This window comes from Panicum virgatum, chromosome 1N (genome assembly GCF_016808335.1).
Source record: "Panicum virgatum strain AP13 chromosome 1N, P.virgatum_v5, whole genome shotgun sequence".
Lineage (NCBI taxonomy): Eukaryota > Viridiplantae > Streptophyta > Magnoliopsida > Poales > Poaceae > Panicum > Panicum virgatum.
This window is the reverse complement of record NC_053145.1, coordinates 65,344,868-65,358,130: the sequence shown is the minus strand read 5'-3', so window position 1 is coordinate 65,358,130 and position 13,263 is coordinate 65,344,868. Positions and strand designations below refer to the sequence as shown.

At 44.2% G+C, this 13,263-nt stretch overlaps 3 protein-coding genes across 4 annotated transcripts; all 3 read left to right on the top strand.

The window, feature by feature from the left end:
* The first annotated feature begins 227 nt into the window (after nucleotides 1-227).
* Nucleotides 228-4,782, top strand: LOC120657557 (diphthine--ammonia ligase-like). Its single transcript, XM_039935898.1, has 12 exons — nucleotides 228-659; nucleotides 748-819; nucleotides 932-1,011; nucleotides 1,100-1,325; nucleotides 1,419-1,451; nucleotides 1,545-1,627; nucleotides 1,958-2,030; nucleotides 2,267-2,594; nucleotides 2,695-3,026; nucleotides 3,356-3,675; nucleotides 3,799-4,135; nucleotides 4,208-4,782. The coding sequence occupies exons 1-12, from the start codon at nucleotides 582-584 to the stop codon at nucleotides 4,418-4,420; spliced, it is 2,175 nt and encodes a 724-aa protein (XP_039791832.1). The 5' UTR covers nucleotides 228-581; the 3' UTR covers nucleotides 4,421-4,782.
* Nucleotides 4,783-4,934: 152 nt separating this feature from the next.
* LOC120657558 (TBC1 domain family member 15-like) lies at nucleotides 4,935-9,890 on the top strand. 2 transcript variants are annotated; one of them, XM_039935899.1, is made up of 11 exons: nucleotides 4,935-5,437; nucleotides 5,876-5,971; nucleotides 6,636-6,739; nucleotides 6,962-7,185; nucleotides 7,477-7,599; nucleotides 7,717-7,805; nucleotides 8,415-8,520; nucleotides 8,631-8,728; nucleotides 8,932-9,174; nucleotides 9,253-9,336; nucleotides 9,438-9,890. In XM_039935899.1, the coding sequence occupies exons 1-11, from the start codon at nucleotides 5,321-5,323 to the stop codon at nucleotides 9,447-9,449; spliced, it is 1,296 nt and encodes a 431-aa protein (XP_039791833.1). In that variant the 5' UTR covers nucleotides 4,935-5,320; the 3' UTR covers nucleotides 9,450-9,890. The 2 variants fall into 2 exon arrangements, with proteins under 2 accessions (XP_039791833.1, XP_039791834.1); XM_039935900.1 differs by lacking the exon at nucleotides 4,935-5,437 and having other exon boundaries at nucleotides 6,560-6,739; nucleotides 9,438-9,859.
* Nucleotides 9,891-11,361: 1,471 nt separating this feature from the next.
* On the top strand, nucleotides 11,362-11,981 carry LOC120657559 (CRIB domain-containing protein RIC7-like). The gene is made up of 2 exons (XM_039935901.1): nucleotides 11,362-11,442; nucleotides 11,527-11,981. The coding sequence occupies exons 1-2, from the start codon at nucleotides 11,362-11,364 to the stop codon at nucleotides 11,938-11,940; spliced, it is 495 nt and encodes a 164-aa protein (XP_039791835.1). The 3' UTR covers nucleotides 11,941-11,981.
* The last annotated feature ends 1,282 nt before the right edge of the window (nucleotides 11,982-13,263 follow it).

Sequence of the window (13,263 nt, the reverse complement as noted above, 5' to 3'; positions counted from 1 at the left end):
TTTACTGGCTACAAGAACCAAGGAGCGTACAAGCTTAACTTGGATTAATGTGGCATTGCTGCTGTAGGCTTTACAGCCGGTGACTAACAAGGAGGAGTTTTTTTTTTTTTTTAACCAACACGGCGGAGCTGTTAACGAAAAAAAAATGAGAGGGCTCCAATCTAGCCCAGCAAGCCGGCCCACAAATCACTTAATGCCCAGCAAGCCGGCGGCCGCCCCCTCGCGGCCACGCTCCCTTTCCCCCCTGCAGGCCCTCGGGGTTTTCCCTCTCCCAATCCGCCGCCGCCGCCGCACCGAGAAAGGGGAAACCGGGTGAGAAAAGGTAGGACGCCGCCGCCGGAGTCGACCCCGAGCCTGCGCCAGTACATCTTCGTCGACGCAGCCGCGCGGCACGGCACGGCACCGAGTCCCCTGCTTCGACTCGCCGCTGCGTCGCCCCCTTTTCTTCACCAGCCCGCCGCCGCCGCTCCCAATCCTCTCCTGCTGCCGACGGCCGGCCCCTCGCACGATTCTGCCCCACCTAAAATTTCCGGCGAGCTACGCCACTGCTCTCGAGGGAGAGGTCCTAACCGGCGGCGGCGATGGAGGTGGTGGCGCTGGTGAGCGGCGGCAAGGACAGCTGCTTCGCCATGATGCGATGCCTCGACTACGGCCACAAGGCAAGGCTACGCAGCTCCATGCACCCGTCTCCCCACCTCCTTCGTGTCTTGTCAAACGAGGCCTGTTCAACTTTGCTGTTGCTCGCAGGTTGTTGCTTTGGCTAATCTTATCCCCCTAGACGACGGCGTCGATGAGCTCGATAGCTACATGTACCAAACCGTATGCACTTAACTCCCTTCCTGGCAGTTGACGCTGTAATTCGGCCATTTGCTGCTGGTACCTGGATACTTGCTGATGGTCGTGCTTCTTGTCGTGATCGGGGAGGCTTCAGGTTGGGCACCAGATTGTCGTGAGCTACGCGAAATGCATGGGCTTGCCTCTCTTCCGTAGGTGTATTCATGGATCCACAAGGCAAGCTATCTCTGCAGACATTGCGGCCTGTGTTTGTTATATTCAAAAGATGTTGTGGTTCCATCAATTCAACTATTGTTGTACGTAGGGATCAAGGCCTCAAATATAATGTTACGGCAGGAGATGAAGTGGAAGATATGTTTGCTCTATTGAGCGAGGTTAAGCGGCAAATTCCATCCATCAGTGCGGTGTCGTCAGGTGCAATTGCGTCTGATTACCAGCGGCTCCGGGTTGAGAGTGTTTGCTCGAGACTGGGCCTTGTCTCGCTAGCTTATTTATGGAAGCAGGATCAGACTTTGCTCCTAGAGGAAATGGTACCATGGAAATCCATTTTCTTTTATAATTGTATATTAACTATCACAAAAAGCATGTCCACTCAGTGTTGTTATGGTCTTTAATGCTTACAGATAAGAAGGGGCATTGTGGCAATAATTGTAAAGGTATGCAACGTATTCATATGTTTACAATAATTAACTCGTATAATTTTGGGATAACACATTAATAATAAGTGATTCATTTGTCGAGCTTTGTAGGTTGCTGCACTGGGGTTGAAACCTTCTTCTCACTTAGGTAAAGAACTGGCTGAACTTAAGTGTCATCTACTCCAAATGAATGAGTACGTTTCTCACTGCCCAGCACCTGCCATGTGTGTACAAGTCTCTTGGCCACTTAGGAGGTTCTTGTCCCTTTATTGGAGCTTATGTGCGTTTTCTTGAGCTGACCTGATCTTATGTCTTGGTTGGATCTTAGGTATTAGCTTCCTGTTGTGATCATTGATCAATTACTGAGTAGTTTCCAGATATAAAATGATGAAATCATAAATCCTAGCTTTGCACTTTACCCTTATCTGCATGTTTGTTTCTCATGATTCTCTAAGGGAATACTGGAATCAGTTTTTTTATGTATACATGGCTTTTAATCTCTCTGTTTTCTTATGCCCTATTAGGAGATATGGAATCAATGTCTGTGGTGAAGGTGGAGAATATGAAACACTGACTCTTGACTGCCCTCTCTTTTGTGTAAGTCTGAACCTTTGAGGAGCTAACTCAAACCCTGATGCCACTTGTTTTAGACTGCTTAGGAGTAAACTAACTATTAGGTCACATGACATGACTTGTTATTACTGTTTAGACTCTAAACTTTCTCATAAAAAATTACTCATTTATATATGTCCTTAATACTGGAAATAATGGATATATTTTGTTATGGTCGATCAATGTCAATATCTTATTCCCTAACATGCATGTAATTACAGAATGCAAGAATTATTCTCGACGACTATGAAGTAATATTCCACTCTGCTGACTCCATTGCTTCTGTTGGAATTCTTCATCCACGGGCATTTCATCTTGAGCACAAGCCAGATTCCTCTGATAGAATTGGGGACGGTTCTGTCACTCAAGATATTTCTAGTTGTGTGTATGAGGTTGATGAAGTTATCACACACACTGATGTGGAAGAAAAATATACCTTGAATCCAGCTGTTGATGCTTACACCAATATAGACCTATGTATCTCAAAGACAGGGAAGAATTTGCGTTCCATTGGCTGTTGGATTCAGGATTGCTCTAGAGATTCGGAAGGTGCATTTTCTCACCCTAGGTTATTCCATTGACATTGATGTCCTTTACTCCACCTGACAGGAATACCTTGTTATATTATACTGTTCTCTTGCATCAATAGGCCTGAAGGCACACCTCATAGCAGTTTTGAGCAGAATTGATAATCAGCTCAAGGAAGACGGGTTAGGTTGGGTGAATGTTTTATATGTTCACCTCTACATTTCAAACATGAAGGAATTTGGATTGGCCAATGAAGTCTATGTCAGCTTCATTACAGAAAAGAAATGCTACCTGGGTGTTCCTTCACGCAGTACAATTGAATTGCCATTGGTTCAGGTTGGGTTGGGTAAAGCATATGTGGAAGTTCTAGTTTCCAATGAGTTGAAAAAGAGAGTTCTACATGTGCAGAGCATCTCCTGCTGGGCTCCTAGTTGCATCGGACCTTATAGCCAGGTACAAGATATACTTATTGTTAATACCACGAGTTCATGTTGCAAGTTCTAAGCTCGTCTCATTTTTACAAATAAAATACTAAATACACCCTCCAATATTGCAGTTTGGACGAGGGTGTATTTTTTATCCTTTTTTCGAAAAAAATACACCCTCCAAATTGCAATATTGGTCCATTCTCTTGGGAGTGGTCATTTCTCAATATAAGGTTTGCTTGTAGACTATGAAGTAGTTGAATGACAACTGTACTTTAATTCTCCAGAGAGTTTTTGTTGTTCTTTTGGTGCAGATGCTGATTTTTAAGACATAATATTTGATCTACTTTATTTTAGGCAACTCTGTATGGAGAGATTCTGTATATGGCTGGTCAGCTGGGGCTTGACCCTCCTACGATGAAGCTCTGTCCTGGTGGTGCAACAGCTGAACTAGAATTAGCACTGCAAAATAGTGAAGCTGTGGCTAATGCCTTTAGTTCCTCTATCTATTCCTCGGCAATACACTTTCTGGTGTACTGCTCTGCACAGTTGACATCTGATGAGAAGGTCGAAGTTGAACAGACATTGCAGAATTCTTATATTACTTGTTTGGATTGCTCAAAAACTGGATCATATCCCACTATTTTATATATATTTGCGCCAGATCTTCCAAAAGGGTATGCATCTTGTCACTTCAAAATATTGGCAAGAAAGTGATGTAGTTTGGACTAACATATTTGAAACATGCAATAAAGTTATATTATTAACTTCATAAGATGGATTTCCCCCACATTTTCCAGAGCACGTGTGGAAATAAAACCTATTTTATATGTCCCCACCAATGATGATGAAGTTGCAACTAGAGAAATGGAGACTGGAATGACGCAGCCAGCATCAAGCCAAGCATGGAATGCACAATACTCTGACTTGCATGACTCATGTTGCCAGATCCACATAACTGGTGGGAGAATTTGTTCTGCTGTGGTCTCAGTCACAAGTGATATTGCATCAAAGATATGTTCTACAGCTGGGCAGCTATACCACACTGAGGACAATTTGAAAGCTATGGCTAGGTTTTGTGCTTTCCAGATCGTGAAGATCCTGACGGATAACAATTTTTCGTGGGACAGCATAACGGTATGTTTGTTGCATAATTACATTGCAGCTACCTTCATATCCTAATCAGCATTTCTGGATTGAAATCTGCAGATGTTGAGGTTCTACTATTCGGTAGAACACTCAGTGGCAGCAGATGCATTGTCCCGTGCATTTTCAGAGGCCTTCACTGAGCTTGCAGAAGACAACAGTTTCTTAAGAACCGATGAAGCTCCATGCTACAGCATCGTGCCAGTATCAGGTTCTGGTTTTTCTGCATGTACAAACAATATAATAACATGCGAGTTATTGGCTTCCAAACATTAGCCTGCACACGTATCCGAATTGTTCGCTGTGAATCTGTGATGCTTGCTGGAATGCAGCTTTCCTTCGGAGGCGTGTGCATGTTAGAATTTCTGCCAAACTGCCAAAGGAGCCGTCCGCCTATCAATTGCCAGTTGGACGACAGTTAATCAGCTGCTTTAGGGTTGGCAGCGGTAGCTTTCTGTGCTGGTGATCGTTGAAAAATATACCATGATTATCATCATATTGGACTATGCTGGGTTTTTTTCTTCTTCTGTTTGTGTAGCCTATACATTGGGCCTGATTAGCCTGTACTGAGGCTTGTGATGACATTGGTCTATCCACAGAGGTCCAGTCAGTGACAACGTGTCCCTGTGTTCTTCCTCTGTGTGGACATTTTTGCTATTTGGACGGGACAGATTGCTGTCAGTAAAACCGAAGCCGCGTAGCTTCCCTAATCATGCACGCACGTCTCTTGATATCCAGCCAGGGAAATGAAGGGCAAATATTCTCGAATCCACGAGTAGTTGTACATAACGATTTGTCCTCTAATGATCTGACCAAATCTGCAAATTTAAATAAACAAACAAGCAAAATCTAAGTGAGATCAATCGACACATTCTGTCATCAACCTGGTAACTAAGCACTTGTCTCGTCTCTGCTTCTTTGTGTCTCCCGTCTCTCTCCTCCCTTCCCCTTTCCTCTCCCTCATCCCCTTCCGTGCCCAGCCCAAATTTAGCCGTTGTAGCTTCCGCCCTCTCTCTCTCTCGGCTCTGAGAAGACGCCCGCAGAGGCAGAGGAAGAGAGGGATAACATTTCCCGAATCGCTTCCGTTCTTGGCTGCGATCCTTCGTACCCAGTGCGAGGAGCTTCACTTGATTGTTGATCCTCGCATCTTTCATTGGTTCCGCCTGGGCAGCCAAGATGAGGCTCCTGGCGTGCTGCTACAATGATCCGGAGATGCAGATCGATCCGGACACCGTCTATCCCATCCGCCCAGACTGCCGCGACGACGCGCCCAAGACGCGCTTCAAGCCCCGGGTATGGCTTCTGATTATTATTTTCCCTTTTATCTTCTGCTCTCCCGTTCCATGTTTAGGAAGTAAGATCTAATTTCTGGTGGGTAAGATCCAGTTATGAGCTGCTAGTCTTACTGAATGAAGTGAAACCTGCCAGATGACTAGACTCTAATGAGGAATCAATCTAGTGAGGTAATGGGTGACTGTTTATTCAGAAGCCTTGGGCCAATCTATGGATTTTTTATGAATATGAAATATCGAAATCGAAAGTTGATTTCTCTTGACATAACATTTCTCTTTTACCTAACCTCAAATCGAATTGTCTGGCGGAGCGATCTTGCCAATTAGAGAAACTAGTGGGTGCCGTGTACTGATCAAGTAGTGCATTGTCTAGTTAATAGTTATTCATGAAGCGCATTGACTCAATATTCACTTCCATTTTGTTTCTCCCTGTTGGCAGCCTGGCCTGACGCTGAGCCCAAAGAGATGGAAGCTGCTCCATAATGAGGAAGGTGTCCTGGACATAGCTGGAGTGATCAAAAGAGTCCAACGTGGGGTAAGCCATGCTGTCTCCAGGTTCATGACCTTGAGGCTATTTCAGTTATATGTCTCACTCAGAAGTCATGCGTGTTTTGTGTTAGCGGCATCCTTGAAGTATAGAACACTTATTCAGGGGGCTTCTTCCAAGTTGTTAAAAAATATCAACAATTTTTCATGCAAAATGAAGTTTAGGAATTTCTACTGGATGCTCTTTTATATTTTGAGTTCCTTAATCTGTTCCATAAGTTAACACAAGGTTTCATAGTCAAAATCTAGATTATAGTTGTTTAACAGTTAAACCAATGTGGAACAAACTTACCTATACCCTATGACTTCTCTAGCAGGCAACTATATGTATTCCTCAATCTCCTTGCTACATATGTTCTCATTGGGTTGAATTTTTCATTCATTACTTTCTTCTAGTTACTTAACTCTGTAAACATGTTTACCTGCATGGCTGCACCCCCATATACCCTATGACCTTCCAAGTTACACCATGTGCTCTAATACAATCCTTTGTACATTGCTTCTTCTTGTTCTTCTCCATGATGATTTTTCAACATGGTGCATCCCTTTTATGGAGATGCGTTCCTTTTCTGTGCAGGAATCATTACTGTGTCATGTTATTCCTTAGATTCATTCTGCCGTGGTACAGTCTTTATTTTTGGTTGTGCATACAGGGCATCCACCCAACGATCAAAGGAGAAGTTTGGGAATTTTTGCTGGGTTGCTATGACCCTAAAAGCACTACTGAACAGCGCAACCAATTGCGACAGCAGCGAAGGTTTTTCCGCTATTACAATTTTTTGTTTAACCATGCAGTTCTTTTCATGTCTCAAAAGTATCAGTTTTTATTGCAGTATTTCATTTTGTATAACCAAGGAAAGACAAGTTCCTATTCTTCAGGAAATTCAGCATTGCTTTATGTAGCTCACTTATTATTAAAGTCTACTTGCACATCATATGTTATCGGATAAGGAATATACTTATCTGCATATTTTTATAGGCTGGAGTATGAGAAACTGAAAACAAAGTGCCGGGAAATGGACACAACAGTTGGCAGTGGAAGGGTAATTACTATGCCTGTAATAACAGAGGATGGTCAACCTATCGAAGACCCTAATGCAGATGGAGGGGCAAGGCCTTCTTCAGTGGGCTCTGAACAGCAAACCAGTGGTGCACCACTCCCCAAAGAAGTTGTTCAATGGAAGCTAACTCTACATCAGATTGGTAAGCACTGTTTCCCTTGTTTGAACATCTTCTATAGTTCTATACCTATCATCTTGTAATGGACAGCCCGCAGCCATGAGTCCAGGGGGAGGGGAGAGACAGGGGGAATACCCTTAACCTGCTTAACCCATAATGATATGTAATTAAGCCAGCACTTGGGACAAGGGGAAGTTAGCCTGCACTTTAGATGCCCAAAACATTCCCCCACCTTAGGCCCCGGCTAATTAATTAGGCCAATGACAAGATCTATAATTTTCGTTTATCTAATTTTTTTCCATTATTCAATTATAGGTCTTGATGTTAATCGTACCGATCGTGTACTAGTTTATTATGAGAGTCAAGAGAACTTGGCAAGGTTGTGGGACATTCTAACAGTGTACTCATGGGTTGATAAAGACATCGGATATTGCCAGGGTGAGTTGTTGAAACAGATGTTTTTCTGTTAAGCTAGTTTAGTTAAAGAAAACAATGCTTTACCATGTTGGCTTTCTTAACATTAAGTTGTTTGATTTGTTAAATCCTCTTACGCAGGAATGAGTGATCTTTGTTCACCAATATCAATCATTCTGGAACATGAAGCAGATGCTTTTTGGTGTTTCGAACGTCTAATGCGCAGGGTGGTAAGTACCCTTACATTCTTAACCTTTTAATATTCATCAAACTAATGTACAAATCCTTCCTTGATTGTCTTCTGCTAACATATGTATTGTAGAATAAACTTTCAATTGAAGCTTTTGTATATATATGATATAGCATCACACAATTGATAAGTTAGATGACTGTAGAACTGCACTTAACATGAAGATCAAGATGGTTACTATATGGTACATAGTTAGCATGATAGAATTCTTTTGGCCCCTACATAAATTAGCGTGGCTACTGTGTAGGCCCTGTGGGTGTAATTTGGCTTGTGCTTTGCTTAATGTCAAAGCTGTGTTAATTGGTCATCATGGATTTTTGGCCAGAGAACTGGCAAGAACATGTATTTGATATAAACAACGGCAGCACACCTGGGGGGAAAAAACCACGGTCAACGGCATATAGCTATTTGACATAGATATCAACTGAAAAGTAGCAACCTACTAGGCCACGCATCTATAATTCTGGAATAATAGCAGCCATTCAGTTGCATGTGGTATCTGCTTTCTTAATGTCTCAGAAAATGTCTCCACATATCTATATTTCTTCTAATGTCTTCTGGAGTAAGCCTGGGACCTTCTCAAATACAGCGAGGAAATTTCCAAAGTACTTCTACTTCCATTGGAGTTCGAGCTCAGCTCACTACCTTATCAACCATAATGAAGTCTGTTGATCCAAAGCTACATGAACATTTAGGTACAGTCATTTGGAGCTACATGTTTACTGGACGGCTCAAAGAAAGCAATATCCACATTTTGGAATAAAGGTGCAAGTATGTATGCTCTGATGAAATATTTTTTATGCAGAAAATCTTGATGGAGGGGAATACTTATTTGCCTTCCGAATGCTGATGGTTCTTTTCCGTAGGGAGTTCTCGTTCGTGGACACGATGTACCTATGGGAGGTAAGCTATCTGGACAAAAATTTCCTAGTAATCAGCGTACATAATGGCTATGCAGTAAGCTAGTTTTCTTAACAATTTAATTTGAGCAACACTATTATCCAAGGATTACTTCTGTTATACATCTAAATATAGGCCCAGTTGTACTAGAAATATCAGTTGGTTTATGCATGAGGCACTATTGTTACAGCTTCAAAACGTTGCAGCTCATGTGGTCTATGGAGTACAATCCAAATCTCTTTTCAATGTTGGAGAGTGACACTGACACATCCAAGGCAACCACAAAGGATGAAAGTGTCCTAAGACAGTGTGGAAAGTTTGAGCGGAAAAATTTACAGGCAGATAAGAAAGATGAGATCCCTCTATCCATATTTGTTGTTGCTAGTGTTCTGGAGGCTAGAAACAAGAAGTTACTGGGTGAGGCAAAAGGTCTAGACGATGTTGTCAAGGTCCTCTCTCTCTCTCTCTCTCTGGGTTGTGATGATGGTGAATAGAATTTATGTTGAGTATGTCTCTCCTGCAAACAGATTTTAAACGAAATCACTGGTAGCCTGGATGCAAAAAAGGCATGCAGAGAAGCATTGCAGATTCATGAGAAGTACCTAAACACGGTGAGCCCTCTTTTCATTTATAAATCCTAGACATTGCTTATTGGTTACACTACACACTCAAAAGTTAAAAATAACAACAATCTGTATTTTCCTGACTTCAGGTAAAAGCGTAGGACATGCACAGCTCAATCGGTTGGGCTTTTTTTTTTCAGATCGGAGAAACAGCTGTACCACAGATTTTTTTTCATTCTTTATATGTGGACTGTAATTCTTTGACCCTGCTTGTAATATTGCATTTGCGCAAAAGAGAGGAAAACATGGAGACTTTCAAACAGGAAAGCAAACGAAGAAGGAAAAAAGCATGTGAGTATTGTAGCAACTAGCAAACGAATAAAGAAGAAAGCATGTGAGTATTTTAGCAAACGAAGAAGGAAGAAAGCATGTCAGTTTTGTAAAGACACGACACAAAAATGTTTATTGCACAATAGAATCATCATGATTCTTTCTGCTTGTCGTCAGTTGTTCTCATGTTACAAGAAATTTGTTCACCTTGTTCGAATAATACGATGTACTTTGGAGGAGAGTATGTATGTATGTGGGCAACTTGTGGGAGATACGCAAGGACCTATCACTTCATTTTCTTGAGTTGAAATTTCTCCTAATTCTGTTGCTTCAAATGTTTCAGACCATCGGAGTAGAAATCAGGCAGGCTAAAGCTGAGCTAGGAATTTGAGTCAGACCTAATATCAAATGAGAACATGGGAAAACAAAAAGAAAAAATATCGAAACCTGCAATTATTGTATTTTCTGTATAAATACCAAAATGTGCACAATTGATTACCTACCTATTTGCCCCCTTCAACAAGGGCCTCAGTGAGCAACAAGCCTAGATCATCTTGTTGCAGTGGATCTCAATTGATACCACATAGTATGGGCCTGACTAGAATAAGTTTCATAGGGGGCTTAGCAATTTCCTTGCTTTAACAGTCCTAACGTGCATGATAGACAAAAGGCTGCGATTGAGAGTCTGCCAGACTTTCCATTCCATTTCCACCTAGATTACCCTTCCTGATTCTTCTGTACTACCGGTTCCCGCCATATGCATTACGGAGCTGTCGAACAGAACCATGGCCTCTCAAGCTGGACTACGTAGCGATGAACTGAAAACAAGGGAAGCTTCACCAAAAATAGTGCACTATAAATAGATCGGTGCAACAACTTTCTGCCCTTCCATTTCTCCAACTAAGCAGAGGAAATTTTGGCCTGCCTCTCTTGGACCTCTTGAGGGGACTAGAATCCTGCTAATTAGTGACAGATCATGCAGGAATAGGAGGCCAAGAGAATTGTTACAACCAGAAGAATGAAGACGGCACCAAGAAGATGAAATTCCATCGACCTGATTTTCTCGCTCCTTGAATGTTGCTTCCTTAGGTATGTGAGTTTGATTCAATGGGTATGGTCATAATTGTTAGCAGGGACTTGATCTATTGCATCCTCAACTGCCAAAGTTCCATCTAAACAGAATATTCAGGCTGTCCTGTCAATCGGCGATAAGTAGGATTTGTTTCCCTCTCATGTTGAGTTTTTAAAGACAGATTTCTGAGAATGGCAACCGACCTTGGCCAACAAACAAACTAGACATACAGGACACTGGTCAATGGTCATGCATCCATGATCCGCCCCTACGACTTGATATATTCCTTCTCCTCTTAACATTGCGACCTACTTGTAAAAAAGGCTAGTTGAACTTCGGTGGGGAACGCAAATACTTGAAGTGGTGGATTCCTCTGGGGGCACCGCGGGCGGGCAGCCGCCTGTGGAACCTGCTAAGATGAAGGGCCTTCTCAAGGGCCTCCGCTACATCTCCCAGATCTTCGGTAAGCTTAAGGATTCTAGTCTAAAATGCCATAATATATAATATTTCGAGTTCCATCCAAAAGGAACCAGCAGTCACCTGTACGGTGTTCATCATGTCGTACCACCAAACCAATTCAAAACAAAATGCAGCGGGAATTGAACAGAATGGTGTTGTAAGATGCGTACCTTGCATTGCTTACGCGTGTTGCAGATGCCAAGGAGCCGGAGATGCAGATCGGGAACCCGACGGATGTCAAGCACGTCGCGCACATCGGCTGGGACAACAACTCCGTCACCGCGCCCAGCTGGGTAGCCGCTTCCACTCCGATCGCGCACGCGGCATCCGCGTGCTCCTTGTCCCTCCCTCTAACGGCTCCGATTGGCTTGCTGCAGATGAACGAATTCAAGGCTTCGCCGGGGACGGCCAGAGGAAACGAGCCGGAGCCCTCGCAGGCCGGGTGTGGAGGAGAGGAGCACCACGGAGGAGGAGAGGCCGGCGGCAAGGCGGAGCGGCCGCGTCGGACGAGGGGGAAGGGATCGGGCGGCGGCGAGCCGAAGCGGCGCGAGGGCGCGGGCGAGGGGTCGCGGCGCGACCGGCGGGTGGCGAAGACGGACGCGGAGGGCAGCGAGGGGGACGCCGCGGCGCCGAAGCAGCGGAGGAGGAAGCCGCGGGCGCCGGGAGGAGGCACCTCGGGGGGACGTTCCAAGTCGTCTTCCGGAGGCGCCGGCGGCTGCGGACCCACCTCGGACTCGGAGGCGGCGAGGTCGGCGGCGCCGGAGGCGGAGGACGATCGCGACGGCTGCTGAGGTGGGGAGCGTGGGGTGGCGCCTGGCGCGGCATCGCTTTGCTTCGCTGCTGCCTGCTGCGGTTCGACTGGAGGATGCCTTCGAATTCGAATTTGGCTTTTGTTTGGCTGGAGATCGGGGAGCTTTATTTGGGCCCTTTTTCTTTTTTCTGGTCTTCTTTTACGTTTGGTTTTGGGCCGGTCTTTTCTATGGACAGGTTGATTGATTGTGCTTCAGATGGTCGTAGGCTATTTCCAGCAGCTACCTTATCTCGTTGCGGATGCGCATTTTGCGTGCTCGCGTGCTACTATAGCCACTCCAGCAGGTGTCGTATCCCGCATCGCATTTTAGGAGAGTATGAGAGAGGCAACGGAAACTCACGGACTCTCTCTCCTCTGCGCATCTAGCTCACCAGGGCTCCAGCCCACACTGTTGGTTGAGGAGAGAGATAAACGAGGGAGAAGTTGGTTGATGAGATAAGGCTGAGGTAGGGCCCACAGATATTTTCTATTCAGATGCGCATTCGGGTATGCGAGCTGCTGGATATGACCTCTTTTTGCGTTGCAAGAACGATTCGCATATGGCGGAGAATACACATCCGTTAACCTCTTGGAAATAGCCTTAGAGTGAGTGGATCATGGACGAATTGAAGGCCAAGAAAACAAATTAATTGGCCTCTATGTATGTTTAGCACGTATACTAATGTACTGTTATCAAGTGTATGTACACTCGTAATTCCATCCCTTACAAAATGGGACGTGCAGAGATGCGTTTCCATGTGATGATTCCTAGTTAGGGCTTGTACGAGTAGGCAACTAGTCATCATCTCATCTACTGTATATAAGAGATTAAGAGATGGCACGTAGAATTTTAACTTCCATATCATCACTGTCCAGAAAAAAAAAACGATAAACAGCAGCTTTGTGTCTAGGCCTTCATATTTCAGACCAATGGGCCAACTTCCGTGCAAGGCAGAGAATGGGCCGAGAGAACGCAGCTGTTGGTTCCTCAAGCAGGCCGGCAGCCGGCTCCAAACAAACCAGCGCCGGACGGTCACCCGTATAGGATTACGTGTTACCGTAGCTACTTCTTCTTTCTCTGCAACTGCAATGATGGAGGTCAGGATCTGAATTCTGATGACTCCACCACTGCCATGATTCTGCAATCTGAAACTCTCTTTTTTTTTTGAAAACGAACCGGCAAGAGTTTTGCCGTTCATGTATTAATAAAGAAGAGTGAGAACAATCTGAAACTCTGAACACAAAACCAGGTCATTATGGTCGATTCCAACATGTGGCAATGCTATTGTTCACTAATCTCCTTTGTGTACAATAGGAATCTTTC